The sequence below is a fragment of the Podarcis cretensis genome, assembly GCF_951804945.1.
Source record: "Podarcis cretensis genome assembly, chromosome: 3".
In the NCBI taxonomy this organism is placed as follows: Eukaryota; Metazoa; Chordata; class Lepidosauria; order Squamata; family Lacertidae; genus Podarcis; species Podarcis cretensis.
Window position 1 is genome coordinate 32,790,189 of NC_137172.1, and position 22,134 is coordinate 32,812,322.

The 22,134-nt window shown below is 44.5% G+C and overlaps 1 protein-coding gene across 1 annotated transcript; it reads right to left on the reverse strand.

Moving 5' to 3' along the window:
* Window positions 1–12,792: 12,792 nt before the first annotated feature.
* SDE2 (SDE2 telomere maintenance homolog) lies at window positions 12,793–21,451 on the reverse strand. The gene is made up of 7 exons (XM_079971174.1): window positions 21,281–21,451; window positions 20,158–20,275; window positions 19,492–19,603; window positions 17,076–17,245; window positions 15,554–15,662; window positions 14,295–14,655; window positions 12,793–13,470 (listed from the first exon to the last, which is right to left on the reverse strand). The coding sequence occupies exons 1-7, from the start codon at window positions 21,386–21,388 to the stop codon at window positions 13,255–13,257; spliced, it is 1,194 nt and encodes a 397-aa protein (XP_079827300.1). The 5' UTR covers window positions 21,389–21,451; the 3' UTR covers window positions 12,793–13,254.
* Between the last annotated feature and the right edge of the window lie 683 nt (window positions 21,452–22,134).

Genomic DNA, 22,134 nt, shown 5'->3' on the forward strand with positions numbered 1-22,134 from the left:
ATTTAAGATTGTTACTGCGGAATAAGATAGATGTTTTAAATATGTATACCACCACCCTTCATTTGACTCCTGCCAACCTAGCAGTTCGAAAGCACGTCAAAGTGCAAGTAGATAAATAGGTACCTCTCCGGCGGGAAGGTAAACGGCATTTCTGTGCGCTGCTCTGGTTCGCCAGAAGCGGCTTAGTCATGCTGGCGATGACCCGGAAGCTGTACACCAGCTCCCTCGGCCAATAAAGCGAGATGAGTGCCACAACCCCAGAGTCGGTCATGACTGGACCTAATGGTCAGGGGTCCCTTTACCTTTACCTTTTACCCTTCATTTGGAGATTGCATGGCCGTTCACAACAGAAAAATACAAAATAAGAATACAAATTAAAACAAAAACCAACCAAGAACACATTTAAAGGGCCACAGAATGTTAATCAGCCAAAGGCCCGCTCCTAGAGAAATGTTTTTTTCCGGATGCCTAATGAAGGTGCCAGGTTTCCTCCCTGGGGAAAGCATGTCACAAATGGTGAACCACCACAGAAAAGGCCCATTCTTGTCTAGTCCAGACCTCACATTTTTTTTCAAATTGATGGAACTTTATATCTAATGACTATTAACATGTCATTACCAAGGGATGGGTGAGGGAGAACTTCTAAGGAACTGGTACTTCTTGGTAGGCAGAGGGCCTTCTTGGTAGTGGCGCCTGCCCTGTGGAATGCCCTCTCAACAGATGCCAAGGAAATAAAGAACCATCTGACTTTTAGAAGACATATGAAGGCAGCCCTGTATGGGGAAGTTTGTAATGTTTGGTTTTTTTACTGTGTTTCATGTGTTTAATTTCTTGCAAGCCACCCAGAGTGGCTGGGGGCAACCCAGTCAGGTGGGTGACATTATTATTACAGTATTATTATTATTATTATTATTATTATTATTATTATTATTATTGGCATGCACCTCAACATAGCTCATTGGACTAGATGACACTTGTGGTCCCTTCCCATTCTACAGCTGACTTATGATTCTAACAACACCATGGCAATATTTTTCTAACTACATGCAACATCATTCTACTAGCACTGATACGGTTACTTGACTTTAGCCTTTGCACCATCTGTCTTTTTAAAAAAATCACAATCTTCTCTTATGTAATTAAGGAATGGAATATATTGTTCTGATTGATTAGATTCCCCAGTTGTTGTTGTTGTTGCTGCTGCTGCTGTTTTTGACTGGTTGCTATTTTCCTTTCTTGGTTTTCCCATCCCTGTGACAAAGCCATAACCTTCCTGCAACCAGGACTTGACACCCCTCTCCTCCCATCTCTGCCTCCTCCTCTTCTTTTGACAAGGCCCTGCAAGTGATGTCTGGCACCTCTGCTTTCTAAGGCTGCCCCTAATTGGTAGTTTAAGCAGAAAGACAAATGCCCAATCCACATCCCAGGGAAGGTGGAAATTAGTGTGGCTCTGCATAGCTGCTGCCCAAACCAGCTGGAGCTCTGGGAGAAGAGAAAGCTCACCACAGGAACACAAGTGAACAGCAGAGAACCTGCACAAGCAACGCTGACACAAAACCCCACACATATATTAAGTAAAATAGAAACATCGCCACCCCACCCCACCCGCACTCATCTCCCCCCCTCCACCTCTTTCCCCCTTTTCTTCCTAATGTCTCAACAAATGAAACTGATTTGTAAAAAATGTTACATGGGGGGGGGTACAAAAGAGAGACATTGCACATACCTTTGTAAATCAAGAAAATCTTTGATAAAAATACATTTTAAAAAAAGGATGGTGTGTGTGTTTGTGTGTGTGTACAATTTCAGGGCCCATTGCACAGCAGAATGTGCTAACCAAGTGGATTTTTCTTGAAACTAATTTGATTCTCCCACATACAGCAGGAGAGTCTAATTATGATGTCATTTTAAAAAGTTATGGAAGCCCCCCCATAACAAAATTCCTACTGTTTTTTAAAGATTGTGTGTATATTTCACTGTATTAAGCAGAATGCTTGATGTTATATAACTATTGATATATATAAAATTCTAACAGAAATAACACAGGGGAACATCATGATCTTAACAGATAAATAATATAAAAAAAATACCCATCCACTACATCCTGGTAGTTTGAGATCAAATCACAAAAAAGCGCTTGAATGAAAACAAAAAATTAAATGATACTGAGCCACCCATTTACTTTGTTTTCAGACAGGTACCACCTCTGCATATGTTACAACTGCCAACATGGAGTTTTTACAGCACATAAATAGGACTGAAGCATTTGCCAGGGACATTATGCAGCCTTGTGAGAAAGTTGCCTCGTGCCCGCCCTGAATGTTTTGCTTTCATTATACCCCCAGTAATAAACGGCTTGTGCTCTCCTATCCTTCATAAATAAAAACTCTTAAATCACCAACAATTACTTTGTTCTCCTTACTTCCTGTGCTATAAAAGCATTCCCTTGTGTGATAATGGATGGTAATGTTATGGTCATAGCACCACATGCCTTTAATTTAGGCTACATGTGTAGGTATAAATACATTTTTTAAAAAGATACATAATTGTGTGTGCACGCGTGGGTTGTTTTTTTAAAAAAGAAAAGGCCTACAATTTTATGACACTGGAACCTTCACTTAGAAACTGTCATTGTTCCAACAATGCATAATGCCACAGTGAGCAGACAAAAAGAGCAATTGGTGAAGGATAATTAGGGTTGGTGGAAATTGCTGCATGTCTCTTTCCCACTCTGCTGCTGGGAATGTTTGCAAAAGGACATTGAGCTTCCCAGATGAAAGGTTGGCCCATTAGGATTCTGGATTAACATTCCCTCACTTTCTCCTTTCACAGACTCACTTGGTTAGAAGCGAGAGATGGATGAAGGATCATTCCGGCTCTGGAAGTGCAAAATAATACAAGAGTTGACTAATGGAAAAGCCATCTCATTCAGAGATTCCTGGGGAGTGACTTGCCCCACTGATTACGTTGGGAGGTGGGAAGGAATTGAAAATTAAACTTCTGATATCATAACGCCATTATACAAATCTACGTTGTGACTGCATTTGTGATATTGTGGACCATTTCTGGTCACCTCACCTCAAAAAGGATATTGTAGAGTTGGAAAAGGTTCAGAAAAGGGCGACGAAAATGATCAGGGGGATGGAGCAAAACGCCCCCCTCCCTGAGGAAAAGTTGCAGCATTTGGGACTTTTTGGTTGAGAGGAAAAGTGAGTAAAATCCAGCGTGATAGGTTTTTGTAACACTATGCATGGCATAGAGGAAGTGGGTCAAGAAAACTTTTTCTCTCCCTATAATAACACTGTAACTTGTGGGCATTTGATGAAGCTGAGTGTTCAAAGATTCAGGACACATAAAAGAAAGTACTTCTTCATGCAGCACATAGTTAAACTGAGGCATCTAATCATAAGCTTGCATTTTTATTAAAGCTTATATGTTTAATCAGGGCTTGTATTTTAAGAATGAGCTTAAAGATCTTTCATGCCAGGCAGAAGACCAGCTGCCTAAAAACCTTGGCAAGATGTTTTTCTCCTAGACAAGGGGCCCCCCTGATTTATAGCAGAAAACAATTCTCAAAGTCGTAAAAAGGGAATTACAGGCTGAGAGCCAAGGTTACACTGACCCTACAAATTAAGGGTGGATAAATAGTAAAATGAGCCATATCTTCTTCCTAAGGTTAAAAAGGTCAAGAGCAGTGAAAAAGCAACTGGTCTGGCTGGCAGAAACAGAACATTTTTGGGAAGTCTTTTCTAAAGCTGTTTCTTTCTTAAACTAAGATCCTTTTAAGATTTCTTTTCCTTTTAAAAGGTTATTTATGTATTAAATATATTAGCTTAAATATAATTATGCAAAGGATTTAAGAAATGCTAGATTCTTATTTCATATAGTTGGAAGAGATCACAGGGGCCATCAGCCACCAGCCCCCCCTTGCCAGACAGGAGACGCCATCGAGCACTCCTGATATATGGTTGTCAGGCCTTTTGTTTAGAAACCTTCAAATGAAGGAGATCTCTCAATGTTGATGTGAACTCAAAATCCTTGACATATGTTTAAGATAAAAATTCAAGATTAATCATCTGTTTTGGAAGGCAGTAGGGCAAGGAGGGCAAGAGGTGAGCTGGTAATTAAGATTCCTTGTTGAGACACATGTAAGATATATTACTACTTATTTGTCATTTATAGATAGAAGAATATATAGCTTTTTGATTTCCATAAAAGGGCAAGAGGAAATGGGTGTATCTTTTGTGATTGGTTCTAGCAAACAGCCAATAGGAATTTCAACCAGGCTGATTGGACAGAGGCAGCCACAGGAGGAGCAAGGGGGCTGGATTAAGGAAATATAAGTGCTGGCCAGAATGGCAAGAGGCCAGGCCAGAGCTTGGTAACCATATACCACTGTGCCTCATATTTATTTGTCTGACAAATAAATTACTATTTTAATTTCTCTATTGCTGCGTTGAATATTTCATTCCAGCTAAGCGTTAACCACAAGCAGGGTGCTACAAAACCATATAACTTGCTCTCTCACAGGAGGCATTGATGGCCACCAACTTGGATGGCTTTTTAAAAAGGACTGGACAAATTCATGGAAAGAGAAGGCTGTTGATGACTATTAGCCACAATGGCTGTGCTCTGTGCCTGTGTGGTTGGAGGCAGCAATGCTTCTGAATATCAGTTGCTGAAAACCCCAAGAGTGAAGAAAGCTCTTGTGCTCAGATCCTGCTGTCATGTTTCCCCCAGGCATCTGGGTGATCCCTGTGAGAACAGGATACAGTGGTACCTCAGGTTACATACGCTTCAGGTTACAGATTCCGCTAACCCAGAAATAGTACCTCGGGTTAAGAACTTTACCTCAGGATGAGAACAGAAATCATGCCTTGGCGGCACGGCAGCAACAGGAGACCCCATTAGCTAAAGTGGTACCTCAGGTTAAGAACAGTTTCAGGTTAAGAATGGACCTCTGGAACGAATTAAGTTCTTAACCTGAGGTACCACTGTACTGGGATGGGCCATTGCCTTTTTGCCTTCTCTTTTTGGGAGCAATGTATTTTCTCTCTTTTGGTGGTATGGATTCGGACTAGCAAGTTATTATTACTTTTATTTCACCTCATGTCTCATCCGCATCAACATACACTTGAAACACTCTTGTGCCATTTTAACAGCCATGGCTTCCCACAGAGAATCCTGGGAACTATAGTTTGTTAAGGGTGCTGAGAGTTTTGTGAAGTGTGGGAGGGGCTTTACAGGCAATCGATCTAGTCCAACCCCTGCTCAATACAGGAAATCCAGAGTTCAGGGTATTCCACACAAACATCTGCCCTGTCTCTCTGAAGATCTCTAGCAAGCTGCTGGGTAATTGGAAGGCTGCTGAAACCAGTCTGAAAGTGGTCCAAGGCCCACACACTGCCCAGTTGCCATCCACTGCTTGAGAAATGCTAGCTTTCTATAAATTTAGGTTTGTGCAATTAAAGCAGCTCTGGTGCAACAAATCCACTTTAAAAACAAAAACAAAAACAAAAAAACCCCTAATAACAGAATATTTGGCCTAAAAAGTGTGGGATAGCTAGCTCCTCACAAACAAATCAAAACAAGTGCTCAGTAAAGAGCTGACATCATATAACCTCCCTGTGGGGAAATCAGGATGAACGCTCAACCTTTTTTATTTGGGAAATGGAGCTGTCAACAAGCAATGGTCTCTGCTGCCCCCTGCAGGTGAACTGCCTGTGATCTGATGCAATGGACTTTATTCCACAAGCAGTTGTGTCACAGTCAAGACGCTTTGTTGTTTTTGTAGCAGCAGACTTCCCAGCCTTTCTGAAAGTTTACCATGGAAGCCTAATAGGACTAGGTAACACAAAAATCTGTTTATGAATCTATACTTTGGTGCTGGGGATTGCTGTAACAACTCCGTATATAATGGAAAATGCTTTGGAGACGTGCATAAACAGTTTTCAAAAATAATTTTACTAGGTACAGGGATTAAATTTATTTATTAACTACATTTAACCTGGTCAGGTACTATAGGATCCTTCCCAGCTTTTACAGCTTAAGAATATGACCAAGAGGTTTGACCTTCCCTGTGTTCCCTCGACCTTTGCTCTTCTTGCCTGACCAGGAGTAGCCAGAAAGGGGCAGCTAGGGGTGTGTGACAAAAGTGTCTTTGCCTGAGGAAGTGATTTCTGCTGCACTCAAAAGAGTTGGTGGTGCAACCACTGCTTAAGAAGTCCTCCTTGGACCTGACTGTTTGGAAGCACTACTGCTTAGCTGTAAATAGCCCCTTCTTAGAGAAGATTCTTAAAGAGGATGGTGGTTGCTCAGATGCTGTAGTCCAGTAATAGCTGGGCTTTCTCCACTCTGGATTCAGACCTGGGTTTGGGACTGAAGTGGCCTTGGTCACCATGCATGATGTCCTTTATGGGGAACGGGACAGGGGAAGGATGATCCTATCATTTCTCCTTAATCTCTCAGAGGTATTAAAGACCATTGGCCATAGTATCTGTGGGCAGCTGGCCCAAGATATTGTGGAACCTGAGACGGACCCCCAAATCGCACCCCCGTCTTTGCCATGAAAGAAAGGCTGAGGGAAAATCTACATCATGAAATAAGGAGGAATAAAGATTGACATCGGGATCTGCTGCCCCGGTGAATTCTGCCACCTGAGGCAGTCGGCTCACCTTGCCTTATGGGTGAGTGGGCCCTGTCTGTTAGATTAGTTTTGTAGACTGGGTGTGAGAGGCAATTTGGTAGTTCTGATCCTACCTGCGAGACCAGCTCCAGAAGGCAGCATTGGGGGACTGTTGCTCAGTCCCATAGAATCTGTGCCGTGGAGTCCTGCAAGATTCCATCTTATCTCCCATGCTGTTCAACAGCTATATGAAGCTGCTGGAATTTGGAGAAAGGAGCCATCAACATGTGGATGACACCGACCCAGCTCTATTTCTCATTGTCATCTGTCTGGATGAGGGACAATAAGCTGAACCTTCCTGCAGCTGTTAAATGCACAGTTCTTCCAGCAAAACAGACAGCCATCTTAATCCCTAAACCAGTTAGACAGGAGTGTCGAGACTTAAATTCATTTGCAATCTATGTAAGATATGTTATGCTCTAGTCTTAAATATAAAACTGAAGACCATAGGTGTCAGGGGTTCAGGGAGAGAGGCGCAGAGGAGGGAGGAGACCGAGAGTGAGGGAGAAGGATTCCAGCCTGACGAGGAAGAGGACGACAATGACCCGAGATGGTCCATGAGTCCGTCCAGTGAATCGGAGGATTCCCAAGAGGGAGCCCCCCTGGTCAAGCCAAGGGGAGCCCAAGGGGGAAGCAGTCAGGAGCAGGGAAACGTAGGGGGAACCGCCAGTGGGTGGGTGCCGGACTACGCTTTAGACGAACCTCTTTTAAAGGACGAGTTCCATGCCCTTTTCCCACATAAACCCATGCCAGCCGAGTACTTCGATGACTGGCTCTTTACCCCCACATGTTCAGGCAGCACTTTCCACGGCTTTTCTTCAGCCGAGGAAAGAACGCCGAACTCAAACTCGCCCAGGGGATCGTGTTCGGGGGTGGACACAGAGCCCTCTTATTGGTGGGATGAGCAACCAGAGGAAGCCTGGCGCAAGAAATGGCTGAAGGGGCCTTGGCCGGCAGCACCAGACGAAGTAGCAATGGAAGAGGGAACTGCGAACATTTTGGGTGAAGAACCCGAATTCGAACACACGTACACCGAGCTGCCAGCAGAGGTCATGGACGTAGCCGAACTGTATCCTGCATCTACCTCCGAGGAGCTGCAGTTCCCACAACCCGCACCCGATGGGGGGGAGGGGGGAAGGGGGGGCTTCGAGGGGGGGATGGATGTCAGGGGTTCAGGGAGAGAGGCGCAGAGGAGGGAGGAGACCGAGAGTGAGGGAGAAGGATTCCAGCCTGACGAGGAAGAGGACGACAATGACCCGAGATGGTCCATGAGTCCGTCCAGTGAATCGGAGGATTCCCAAGAGGGAGCCCCCCTGGTCAAGCCAAGGGGAGCCCAAGGGGGAAGCAGTCAGGAGCAGGGAAACGTAGGGGGAACCGCCAGTGGGAGTTGGAGATCGAGACCTGCTTCTCCACCGGAACGGAGTGAAGAGGGTGGAGTTACCAGTGTGTCGGGAGGAACAGAACAAGGAGCAGAGGGGGGAAGGAGATCGGGGCAAGACGTCCTGCCGGAAGGGGCGGAAAGCAGTACCGGGAGCAGTGTGGCTGTTGAAAGGAAGGTCAGGAGCAACGTACGCGCGCCAAGTTCAAATGTGGAGGCGCGCGGAAGTGGGGAGAGCTCTGGGGAGGAGCCTGGTGCTAAAGCACGAAGGAGGGGGCAGCAGGCAGGAGAAGACTCAGCCTCTGGGGAGTCCCGGAAAGAGGGAACACAGGGGGGCAGGAAGACCCTGCGGAAAAGGAAGGAGAGGAAAAGGTGGAGCAGCACAAGCCTCTTAAATTGGTGCAGGGGAGGGACGGACTCAGAGGGGACTTCTAACATCTAAGGGTAACAGATGTGGAGCCACGGAGTTTGGATGTAATGACGACAATGATCTTCAATAAAACCTTTTATATATAACTTGGACTGGACTTTGGTCTCTTGTGAGCTGGGACCCAGGGTGGCTCTGACAATAGGAATTGCCCCTATGCACTCTAGAGCATGCATTAAAGTGAATCGGGTAAGGATTCTGGTAGGGAGATGCTGAGCGAATAGAATGTTGATGCCATTTTTAAGAGGAAGCACTTTTGAATAACTAACAAATAATCTATTCATACAAGACAAAAAACATATAAAACATATGATCAAACCATTGTAAAGGATCTTCTAGCAATCTAGCTCAACAGTTGTGCAGTGTAAAGAGTTTTTCATCGATTTAGTTGGTGGCCAGCGACACCTGGTGGCGGAATGTTGCCATCATATTTGAAAGTCAATGAAGAATTATGGATATTGGCAGAGATTAAAAACAAAATCAAGCATGGTTGATCAGTCTGTTTGGTATCATTCTTCACGACAATGAACTGCTGATACATGAGCTCAGATCATCCGGTTGTTTGACAGTGAAATATTATTTCTACATTTTCCCACTATGTAAGTTTTCAGCATACAACCTCCTCCCCTCCTCTTCGCCATTGGAAAAGACTGAAGGATTGGACATTGTAGCTCTCTTTAAATACCAGAAGGTTATCATGTAGAAGAGGGCACTTTCAGAGAGCAGGATTAGACCTAATGGGCTGAAGTCACAGGATGATAAGGAGAAAAACTTAAACAGCCCTGTTGGATCAGGCCAAGGGGCCAATCTATCACATGACACGATACACACATAGCATCTGAGTGGCAATGCCCATCAACTTTTTGGGGGGGGCTAACCCCCTCAAATATTTTATTGTCGGGGTTAAGTTACCCCTGCCTCTAGGAGTTGGCTCCTATGCCCCCAAGTCTCGTCCCTGGTCAGTCACCACCAGTTCAGACCCTGTGACCATATATATGAAATTTAGATTATCGTGCCCCAATTGAATTCAGCTGAATATCAGGAGAAACTTCTTAATGGCAAGAGAGTTCAACACTAGGCTCAGTTCCCTGGAGGAGTGGTGGTCTCTCTTGCTGGAAGTCTTCAAATAGAGACTGTTGGAAATGCTATAGCCCTCTGTTTCCTGCACTGAGCCCAGGAAAGAATAGACAGCCTACGAGGCCTGTGCCTACTCTATGGTAAAAGAAAATCATAGATGACTACATAGCATGCCCTAGGGAACCTTAGCCTGCAGGCCAAATGCAGCCCTCCAGGCCACTCCATCTGGTCCTTGGGATGCTCCCTGTGCCTTGTCCCTCACCAGTCTTGTTCAGTACCCACCTCAAGAGTTTTTCCATGGTTTAAATGTTTCCTTCAGCTGTGATGGTGCTTCATGCTTAACTGGATTGAGAGATTTGAGGGCAGGGGCAGAAACCTCTGGCTTTTGCACAGCTGGAATGGAACCAACTGCACAAAATCAAGAGTCACATTCCTTGCTGCACTCCCCTTTGCCTCTGGCCCTCCTCAACTCTGGCATTTGACCCCTGGAAGATTCCCCATAAAGGAATGCAGTCATTGTGCTAAAAATGCCCCTATACAATTGGGTTATGGTGTGGTTTCCCCCTCCACGGGTATCATGACAGATGAAGGGTGAGCTATAATCAATATTTTTTAATAATAAACAAGGATACAAATAAATCTCTGCTGAGGTGCACCCACAATTGTGAGGCTTTGCGAGCTGTTACCATTGGCTAAGGACTACTGTTACCATTGGCTAAGGACTACATGTGATGTCACAAAAGCACATGGCCTTTTCCTCTTCCCCAACAGAACCCAGTGGGTAACAGCTGTGATGTCACTGAAGGACATGGTGGTTGCAGTGGCGGAGCTTCATGCTCCGGCACTGGGGGGGTGGAAAGCAGGCGGGGGCGGGGCACCCAGCATGGGTGGGGGGGCACCCTGGGGATTGCGCTGCGGGGAGTGGTGTGCTCCCCCCGCATTCCTCTTCCTCCGCCAGTGGGTGGCTGAGGGGAAAGAGGCCCTCCCTCTGTGACATCACTGGGCCACCCCTAGGTCTCAGGTTTGGGACTGGAAATCTCAGGGTCTGAGGAGCTGCTGACATGGCAACCCTACGTCTAATAGACGAAAGCAACTCCACGCATTTACATTGCAAGAGAGCATACATAACAAGTATGGACAAGCTACTTCCATAGTTGAACCCGCCTTCTTCCCCTTCTACCAAACGATATGGCTAATCTGACTCAACAACACCCACCACTCACAAACAAACCACACTGAAACCAACTGAACACAACTAACCGAGTGGCACTGTGGGTTAAACCACAGAGCCTAGGACTTGCCGATCAGAAGGTTGGCGGTTCGAATCCCCGCGACGGGGTGAGTTCCCGTTGCTCAGTCCCTGCTCCTGCCAACCTAGCAGTTCAAAAGCACGTCAAAGTGCAAGTAGATAAGTAGGTACCACTCCGGCAGGAAGGTAAACGGCGTTTCCATGCACTGCTCTGGTTCGCCAAAAGCAGCTTAGTCATGCTGGCCACATGGCCAATAAAATGAGATGAGCGCCGCAACCCCAGTCAGTCATGGCTGGACCTAATGGTCAGGGTCCCTTTACCGTGTGTGTGTGTGTGTGTGTATGACCTACCCATGTGATGCTGTCACAAAAACCCTGCACAAACAGTACACAATAGAATGAAATACTTTATCATTATCCCCCTCCCAAACCACACAATGCAAATGTCTCATACCGAATGTAAATGGACTGTGAAAAAGACTCTGAATTGAGAATGGAGACACTTTTATTTATTTGTCTTGTTACACAAGAATATTTAATAAAAACTACCGGTAATTAAAAAACAACTTGCCTTCCAATGATCTAATAAGAGGACATGAATATTTTCAGGGGCTCTGGAAACAGTGACAGGGAGCAATCCAGCTTCCAATCACACCCACAGAGCAAGTAACCACTCTGGGCATAATAATCCTTGCATTATTAGCAGTGGCTGGGAGGAAAGAGCTGGCCTCTTCGCCATAGAAAACCACCTCTCAGTCCTTCCCACTCTATATTCAGCAAAAGTACTCAATTAAACATTATACTTGATAGCAGGGCTCTTGCAAGCCCGAGACTTCAGTAACAGAAATATATTTTCATGGCATTCTTTGGAGGTTCATTGCTGGCTGGCTAGAGCGCTGAAAAGCTAATGGGGAATTTTGCTCAGAGTCCATCTCTTTGGGAACCACACCTGTAAAGACAATCGTTAATTGTAATTGGGCAGTCTAAGCTTATACAAATAAAGTAGTAGTGTAGACAGCAGTCCCAAACTCCAGATGGGAGGTCCCAGCCCTGGAACTTCAGGAAATGTACCTGTTTACACAAATAGTTTCCCATATAGCAAGGCATACAGAGGCTCCCCTCTTCCCCTCATATCAGCCTTGCTGGATGAAAATGGAAGTCTTTAGATTATACCTGTGCAAAATGCAGATTTCAGCAGATATCATTAGATTTAAGCTGTGCACCAGGACATTTTTTTTGAGGGAAACCCTTCTCGTGACAGTCCTAGCACCTGCTATGAACTTTAACAACATTGGAAAGAAACCTTGCTTAAAGCCAGGAAATTCCAGAGGCCATAGAAAGGGTTTGGAGCAGTGCAAAAGTGAGAAGTGTTATATTAAAGGTGGCATGGGCAGCAGGTGAGAGATCACTTCCTATCCAAATAAGCCAATAATTATAAAAAGGAGGGGTTGGTCTGTGCCTGGATAGGAGGCCACCTCTTTGGGTTTGGTAGAAGGCAAGCAGGATGTAATGGAATCTGTTAATAAATGGCAAATGCACTTGTATTTTATATGATTTATTGGTGTAGATGAAGCTTCCTTGTGTGTTTCTTAAAATAAATGGTAGAGAAAAGAGATTAAAGGAGGGAGAATGGATGAACGGTTAAGCTATGGTTATGCAAGTCATTTAGCCCATGGATAATTTTCACAGAAGGAAGTACACCACTTTGCCTATTTCTACTTACAGATGAATTAAGGTTTTATTTATGAAATTAGTAGGCCTTGGCATATCTGGTGTTCGTCAGCAGTTAACTCAAACCTCAGCATTGGCTTGTGAAAAACATCTAAACAATGTTTGTTCCCAAAATGGGCTTGCTGCTGTAATAGATGTTGCCTGGAAGGGCACGCTGCCCCAGGTTGATGAGTAACAGCTCTCACATGTTTGTCGGTATCCTTGCAACAAGTATTGCATTAAAAACACCAGTCGCAAACATGAAATCAGGTTTGAGAAGATTCAACCCCCAGTCCGTAGCTTTGGCTTTTATTAACTATTCATACAACCACATACAGCATTTCTTTCCTATCATTCATTTTCTTCTGTATCACCCAATGCCATTCTGAGAATTTTATTTTTATTTTTAAACGACTTTATAGCATTTCAAACATTTGCCACTCACTACTCTTAGGAAACAGGCTTCAGCGTAAAAAAACAAAAGCAAACATAGCATCTTGCTATGATCTTGTTGTACAAAAGCTATCAGGACTTGCACAAAAGTCAAGAAGGCAACAATGAGTCAGCAGGCAAAAACTTTCACTCCCCACCCCCCCCAAGTTACTCATATAAGAACTGTATTTAAAGATTGAACAAATTTGCCTCTTCTTTCCTGGAAAAGAGATCACAATACCAAAACAGCAGAATATGAAGAATCTTGAAAAATAAAAAAAAACCAGTTTTTAAAATTATTTCTTTTTCCCTTTTGAAGGCTTAGCAAACAAAGCAGGATCTATCTGATCTCTCGGCAGACCCCTCACTGAGAAAAGCCGTGCTGCTCTTTCTTGCAGGGTGCCCCCACATTTCAGTCCCAAAGCCGTCAGCTCAAACTTCAGCTTGTCTAGTCCTATGGCTTCCAGTTCAGCAACAGAGTTGAATTCCAAAAGATCTATTGTTGAAGTCTCCTAACAAAAAAAACAAAGGGAAACAGGCAGTGTTTTAAATGTGTGTCATGGATACCCAAAGAGACAAAAAGTTTTTCAGCAAAAAGGAAACGGAAAAAACAACTACATGTTTTCAGTCTGGGATATTGCAGTCATCTAACATGGTGCGTGTTGAGTTTAAGTTATAGGAGCACCCTTAAAGGACTCCAAAATCCTGTATATATGTTTCAATTTAACCAAAGAGGTTCTGTGGCAGGGGTGGGCAACCTATGGCCCTCCAGATGTTGCTAGATGATGTTGTCAGATGTTGTTAGCTCCAGCCAATGGGAGTTGCAGCCCAGCAACTTCTGGAGAGCCACACTTTCTCCACCCCGATCTATGGTTAAGAGTTGTTGTTGTTTAGTAATGTCTGACTCTTCGTGAACCCACGGACCAGAGCAGCCCAGTAAATGGGACAGCATTTTTCTCAGGGTCCAGCTGAGAGAGAGAGAGAGAGAGAGAGTGTGTGTGTGTGTGTGTGTGTGTGTGTGTGTAGGCCAGCAGAATCTACTGAAAAATAGATAGATAGATAGATAGATAGATAGATAGATAGATAGATAGATAGATAGATAACAATAGCCACCACCATCCTACCCTCCCACTCCCAAAAATGTATCTGGAAGGATGAGACATGACATTGCAATCATCACATTGTGAGTGAAAATAGAAGCTATGGGAAATAGTAGCAAGTTGCATTTCAACTGCATTTCAGTTGCGCATATATATATATATATATATATATATATATATATATATATATACACACACACACACTTCTAATCAGACATAATAAGCAGCATACTTACTGTGCTCTGTAACTGGCTCACAGGTTCCTGCGTATCTGAGGCATGTGCCTGATCTCTGTCCTTTGTTGTCCTGGCTGTTTCATGTTTCTCAATAGCTGCAGTTTCAGTGATAGGTGGATCCTCTACCAGATCCTTTTTAGCACCCTTCCCTTCTTCTTGCAAAATCTCAGCTGCATCAGAGGCTGAAGAGCAGCTTCTGGAATCCTCGGAACTGCTGGGACACTGTTCTGTACTTTCCACCATCTTCACATGGTTGCCAGATGACACTGTGCAACTTCCTGATGTGCCAGGTGAGTCGTCATCTTCACTGCTACTGCTGTCTTGTGAACTGTCAGGGTCCTCCAAGCCTTCCACCCCCAACCTGCCACAATCAATGGAAATCCATTTTTTAAAAAGTGTGTGTTTTTACAAATAGCATCAGCAAAGCACAGAGGTTTGGCAATTTGCCCAAAACCCTTCTGCCTCAACAACTATGAAAAGAACACAAGTTCTGGCAACGTAGAACACATTTTCCTACCTAATTTCATATACAGAAGCTGAGGGTACTGGCAACTGGATCTTACTTCAGCATCCTTCACTGTACCTGAAGGCAGTAGGCTAGCTTACGGGGTGCAGGATAGGCTGCATGGGACACCAACCCACTCACTACCCCCTCAACATCTGCCACCCGAGGCAACCAAGTAGGGCCGGCCCTACCAATGGAATTAATGCAAGACCAATTCCAATGAAGCTCTTGCAGTACTAAAATTCCATAGACATCATCGAACATCATGGTAATGGTATCAAAAGGGCAACTCTTTCTAAAAGTAGAGTAGAAAATCAGAGACCATAAGCGCCCAAACAGGCATAAAACTGCCAACACACTGTTTCCACCCAGTTCCAAGGGGCTCATTCAATTACTCTGCTGAAACCATGGAGCTCTGCCACCTTGAATACTTACACAGAATATTGCTATAATAAGCTGCCTTCTAGCTTATCCGCTGCATTCTGTAGTGAACTTAAAGGGTTCAACGTGCTGAGCTGTTGTCGAGGATTGCTATGAAATGGTTATTCATTTGGATCCAATGGATTACTTGCAAGCAGAGGCAGTAAGAAACCTAATTTCACGAGCAAAACAGTGCTTATGGTTCTTAGGATCCATGCCACTGTATTTAAGGCCACCTGCTCCCTTTTAAAGGAAGCAATTCTGTTCCTGTTCCTTACAATCTTTATTCATGCACCTTCTCATCTAGTTAAAAGGATCAAAATGTAATGCTCACCAAAAGCACTTCTTCTTCTCAGACGTGGCTCCCTTTTCAGAATCAGCTGGCCGTTTCCGGCTCTCACTGCTCTCTGGCGAGACCATTGTGCTAGAAGATGCTTGCATGCCTGAAAAGGAGCAAAAACAGTCAACTCTTCCTTCTCCATTTAATCCCTGGCATTTCAAATCAAACACAGACAATGACATAATAAAAAAAACAGGTATGAGAATTAAGAAATGAAAACACAATTTCTATTTATCTCTAATTTCCCACTAAATGAGTTTTGTTTAGCTTAGTTTTCAGCTCTGCCAATGTTATTTAAGGCATCATCAGTACTCAGTGCAGATGATAGCAAACCATAGTGGTTAGTGTTGAGTTTGAACCTGGGTGACCAGCGTTCAAATCCCCACTCAACAATTAATCTCACTGGGTGATGCTGGGCCAGTTGCCATTTCTCAGCCTAACCTGCCTCACAGTGTTGCTGTAATAATAAAATGGAGAGGGGGACTTATTCGGAGAAAAGGTGGGGTAGAAATATAACAAAATCAATAATTTGAAAATCCCCTTTGCTTTGCATTTTATTGCTCTTCCACAGAGTAATGGGGGGGGGGGGGATGTTCCACTAAATTCTCTCAGCAGCCTTTTAAAATTTATCAAAATCCAACTATCAAAATAAACACCAAGGAATTTAACTTTCAACAGCCATTTTCCCAAACGAAATGTTAACAAGGCTATTCATATTTACGAGCATTCACTGTTGTTGTCATCACAAGGCAATGATATCATTGAACCAATCTGCATTCTGAGGTGCCATTCCAAGGCCCGCAGAGGACTGCCACAAATAAGAGGGTTCAATTTCACTTAGATGTTCACAGACCCCAGAGTTCAAACTCCTAAGGTTCTACAAACTGTTCTGTATGCCTGCAGGTTAAGTCTTGCAAGTCGCGATGTTTCTGAAGCAGCTAATCCAGTGACAGCAAGGAGGACACCATGGCAATACGTGCATGGTCAGAGCCACTGTAACAGAGCAGCTCAGTCACTGAGAGGTAGTGATCATGAGAGGTCAGAGACTGGGAAGTGCACCTAGACTTGCCTTCAGCAGAACTCCACGAACTGGATGCTGATGCAGGCAGAAGAGGAAGGAGGCATGTTTCGGCAACCCCATATTCCACCCGCTGAAAATCTGCTTTGGAGGGTTGGGCAAACCCTTCCCCTCCCCTGGGACAGTGAGGGAGGTGGAATGGAAGCTACAGGAGAAGAGGAGAATCACTGACAATTCTCTTCTGACCACAAGAACATCCAGTAAGCTGAGTGAGAGACACCTTTGGATCATAGTCCCACCTATAACGGAAGAAAACTTTCTATTCAAGGAGAGAGCTGTCCACCCCAGAGGTTGAAAATTCAAGGCAAATACACAAACACACAGGCACACTGTTCAACACCAGAGCATCATAATGACAGGCTATTTAGCTGCAACTAATTAAGGGCCCAATTGATATATGTAATCCAGCATAATGACCAATGATGCTCTTTGTGCTACCTTTGAGAACGGAATCCTCCAGCCTTTCTGCCATCTCATGACATTGCTGCTGGTAGTCTGGGTTCGTGAAAAAGTGTTTCGGCTCCGCAAGTTTGCGCTTCAGTCTTTCCACACGTCTTTGCTCCTTGTCCGCTTCACGTTCTGCTTGCTGCTTCACCCATTCGGCCATTCTGTTAAGAGAGAAGAAGCCACATGACATGAATTTGCTGAACCAACTTTTAAATGGAATACAAAAAGGGAGGTGAGAGGAAGTCAGGAAAATAAGTAAATGAATGGTAAGAAACTGAAAAGAGAGATTTTTATTTTTGCTTTTTCTTTTTCTGTGTTAAATTTTTGGCTTTTGTATTTTTCTTGTGTTTTTTTTGGTTGCTGTTCTGTGGTTTTTCTTGTTAAAATCTAATAAAATATCATTAAAAAAAAAAAGAAGCCACATGACACTACATGCACTTTTATGTGTCCACTCTGCCATGGGCTTGATAGTTTCGGATCAAGCACTCTTTCCGCCTACTGCTAGGAGGAAAAGGGTGGAACAGGACAGAAGATGAATCTGCTGGATCAGACCAACAGCCCATCTAGTCCAGCACCCAGTTCTTGCAGTGGCTGGCCAGATGCCTGTGGGAAGCCTGCAAGCTGGACATGAGTCTGCCCACCTGCAATTAAGAATGTAAGAAGATCAGGCCAATGGTCCATGTAGTTCACCATCCTGTTCTCACAGTGGCCAACCAGATGCTTGTGGGAAAGCCACAAGCAGGATTCAAGCACAAGAGTACTCTTTCTCTCCTGTGGTTTCCAGCAACTTTTATTCAGAAGCATTGCTGCCTCTGACTGTGGGGGAAGAGCACAGCCAGCATGCCTAGTAGCCTTGCCTTCCTGAGTTTGTCTAATCTTCATTCAAAGTCATCCAAGTTGGTGGCCACTACTGGGAATGAGTTCCTTAGTTTAACCATGTTAACCAGTGAGTGTTAAAAACTCCCATCTTCCTACAAAACACAAGAAAACATCTTCATGTGCTTCCTCCCAAAACACATAAAAAATTACTCGTCTTTATTAATTGATGGGGTTTGGCAGGGGTCACTGTCAATGAGACACCAGAAAGGAAAATAAAAATCCTCCAGATGTTTAACTACTGCAGAGAAAGCCAGGAAGGGTAAATACATGCCTTGTCCACGAAAGTTATTTTAAGTAGCATATTTCTAGTTTGCCCTTCACAAGAGCAGAAATATGTAAAATTAACAATTAAAACCAAAGTTCAAACCAGACCAATCAAACTTCAGCAGGAATAAAAATCCCACAATACTCATCTCAGGCTCACTCCAAGCATTTGTTCTGCAATTCTACATGTGTTGCTCACCTCCTTATATATAATGTAATAAGGGCATCTGAAGGGGCTAACTGCTTTAACCAACCTTGTAAATAAGCACACAAAAGCTACTAGCCTGCAAAAAAAATTACTAGTCTGCATTTCTGCAGAGACGAAGATCCACAAGCTAGAAAAAAAGCCTTCTGGCAAGCAGACTGGTGGCAGAGGGATATGGCTATCCATCTGCCTTCTGCCAGCCTTCTGTGTTGGTTGTAGGGGAATTTTCTTCTTCTGCAATTAGCTCAGAAATTAAGTGGCCTGTCAGAAGAGGGGTGGAAAGATCTCTACCTCCCCTGTCAGGTTTGCTCCACCCCACCCCACCCATATTCCTTGTCCATGGTTACGAGGTGAACTGTTATATACTAGACTGGTTTAAATGATGTAACCAAACAGTTCTAGCTCCAGAGGAGTAATTACTTTCCAACAATGCTATGGGTTGCTTTAACGACCTTAAGTTATGTCCAATAACTGCAAAGGGTTTACTCTGAGTAGGACTAGCACTGAATACCATTGTGTATTAGTAGACACAACAAAGCTGCAGTTTCAAAAGTCTAGTTGACTGCATAAAGGCTAACGGAATCCAGGTACATTGGTACCTCTTGATGCAAATGGGATCCGTTCGGGAGCCCCATCTGCATCCAGAGCAGAACGCAACCTGTGTCTGCATGGGCGTGGGTATGATTCGCCGCTTCTGCGCATGCGTATGACATCATTTTGAGCATCTGCGCATGCACAAGCAGTGAAACCCAGAAGTAACACATTCCGTTACTTCCGGGTTGCACTGGGGCGAAACCAGAAAACGCTCAACCTGAAGCAACTTCAACCCAAGGTATGACTGTATTACATAATTTTAGCTGGTCTTTTGAAACCGATGCTACACTCTGGGGCTCAGAAACGTTCAAGGACAGATTGAACAAGATACGGCACACAGATATTTTGCCCCAATCAGTGTTCTCATTTGGACTTTTTATAGTAATTTGAGAAATACGCTTCTAAATCTATAGAATACTGATAATGAGATGTATGGTTATTTTCTGTGAGAAATAAATGACTCACGCTTTTTCATGGTTAACATCTCGAAGTCTCCTTCCACTAAGATCTCTGCAAGCTTCTCGATTTGTTGTCTTCTCAATTTGAGCACCAAGTGCACGGAGCATAGATCCAAAACCTAGGAGCGAATTACAAGCTGTCAGCAGCATAACGGTAAGAATAAGAGAACACTATAGCAAGATTATTTGGTAATGGAATGTTAAACTGCAAGGATGCCTACTCAAAATCAGCCTTCTCCAACCAGGTGCCCTCCAGATGCTGAAGCTGATGGAAGGTGTAGTCCGAAACAGGTTGACACCAGGTTGGGAAAGGCTCATCAAGACTGTGATCTCACCTTTTTGTATTTATATTTGTCTTCTTCCCACTGCTACATGCAGAAATTTAAGATAGATCTATGTTAAGGATTTTTCACTAAGTTTATTTTGCATCTATGTAGTTAAGAAAATGTTTTGTGCTTGCCCAGAATTACTCGTAGCTCAGTTACACACAAGGAAGGTTAAACACTTTAGCGTTGGCAGAAAGCAGCTCATTCTGGGAAAGCTTGAGAAACCAGGCTTGGTTCATAGCTACATTTACAAGCTCCTTGCAATGAAAGAAACATATTCTAATTTCCACTTTCAGAGTTACACAGTATTCTAATTATTTAGCACAAAGTTGCAACCGTGAACCCACCTCCTTTTCCACCACACAGTCTTGGTTCCAGGCTGTAAACGGCTCCTTCTTGTAGCACATCTTCAGAATTAACACGTCGACCATTACACTTTATATAGAAGTGATCTTCAGGAAGACCCTAAATACAAACAAGTCAGAAAGAATTAAACATATACTGTAGGTTGAAATGCTACAGCAGTTTAATATGTAGTAACTGGCAATTAGATTATTTTCCAATCAAGTTATTTAAAACTGTATGCTGGTGAAAAGATGGGTAAGAGATCTGGTTCCTTCTCTGTGTAAAGATCCAATACTTGGTGAAGTAAATGTATACAAATATGTGCAGCACAGAACACAATATGAGTCACATCCCACTGAGTCACAAATTGGTAGTGCCACTGTTAAAATTTGGAAAGATTCTGTTAACTAAATGGTAATAGATAAGACAAAAAGAAAGAAACTATGAATGCTTATAAGAAATGCTTCCAAGGCACAGAACTGTGAAACTCCGTTCACCTTAAAGTCCAGACTCTGCATACTTTCTAAATGAGTTGTAAAACTATCTTTGGTCAAGAGGACTTTGGATTTAACAGGGGGACTTTAGTCTTCTTTTTATTATGTACCATTTTGTTATACTTTTAATGCTGTTACCTGCCCAAGCTCTTGGGAGGGGGCAAAACAACAACAACAGAAAACACATCTACCAAGTGTTTAATTATACATCTCAAAGAATTTCCCAAATCAGTTAACACCAGTCCCATTAATAATCTCTTAATTGCCATGCCGTACTTGACAATGACTGTCAAAAACACCACTGAGGGACTTTCTCACTTTCCCCAACGGCTTCACAGTCATTCCCTTCTCCTTGGCTCCCTACCCAGCTTTTAAAGTAAAAGGGAATTATGTCAAGCTAAGCTGGGTAGCCCCTTGGCTGGAGGTGCTTTTGGGACTACAACTACCACCACCCCGAGCAACTAATCACGCTAACTGGGGGTGGGTGTGGCGAGGGCAGTCTAACAATTCCGGGGGGTGTCCTCCCAGCTCCCGCGCCCCCAACCACAAGCAACCCCGAGGAATCTCATTCCGCCCCTCACACAGGGACCAAGCCCCACCCGCTCCTTTCACACGAGCCCATTTTTTTTACCTGTACCCGGCAACGAGCGCGGAGTAAACCACAAACCGATCGATCTTCGGCCGGCAGAGGTACCGGCTGCGCTCCAGAAGCCAGCAAGTCCCGCACCCACAACGCCATTTTCGCCTTTCCTCAAGCAACACCTTCCCACACGTCGCTCCTTCAGTTTCCCGGAAAAGACGCGCGGCCGCTGGCGCGCACCAGTGACGTAATGGACGCAAAACAGGAAGTCGGGCACTGGAAGTTCCCTGGCCAGCAGCAGCAGTTTCCTTGCAGCCCCCTTCCCTCCCACGTGACACGGAGGGTGGGTCTGGGAGGGATGCCTGGTGGAGGCAGATAAAGCGGGTGGGGGCTGGGCGGCAGGCTTGGAATTGGCAGGCTGTCAGGGGAAGGAGCAGGAGGCGGCGGCGGCGGCGGCGGCGGGAGCTTGCAGCGACTCCTGCTTCATGGCGGCGCTTCAAGTGATTTACCCCTTTGGAGCGAGAGCAGGATACAACCCGCCTTGGTTTTTCGTTCCCTCTTGGCTGCCTCTCCGCTCATCGGCCTTCTGTCCGCACTTACAGTATTTCCAATAACCCAGAAGCTTTGCACGCTCTGCGGTGCGTGGAAATGCATCCGCGCTGCTTTCCCACCACGATGAGGGGGCGGGAGGGGAAGCCCCCCTGTTGTTACAGGAGTGTGCACTTCCTTTTGAAAAATGACGAGTCTTAGGCGGGGTGCGGGGGGAGCTGAGTGGGAAATGTTGCAACCTGGGGTGCATAGCAACATTTGCAACTCTCCTTCCCCTTATTTCGCTAGGCTTGGTATATTTTTAAAACCCGCCAAGGAGAGCTCGCCTTTCCTCCTCCTCTCCCCACCCCCGCGCT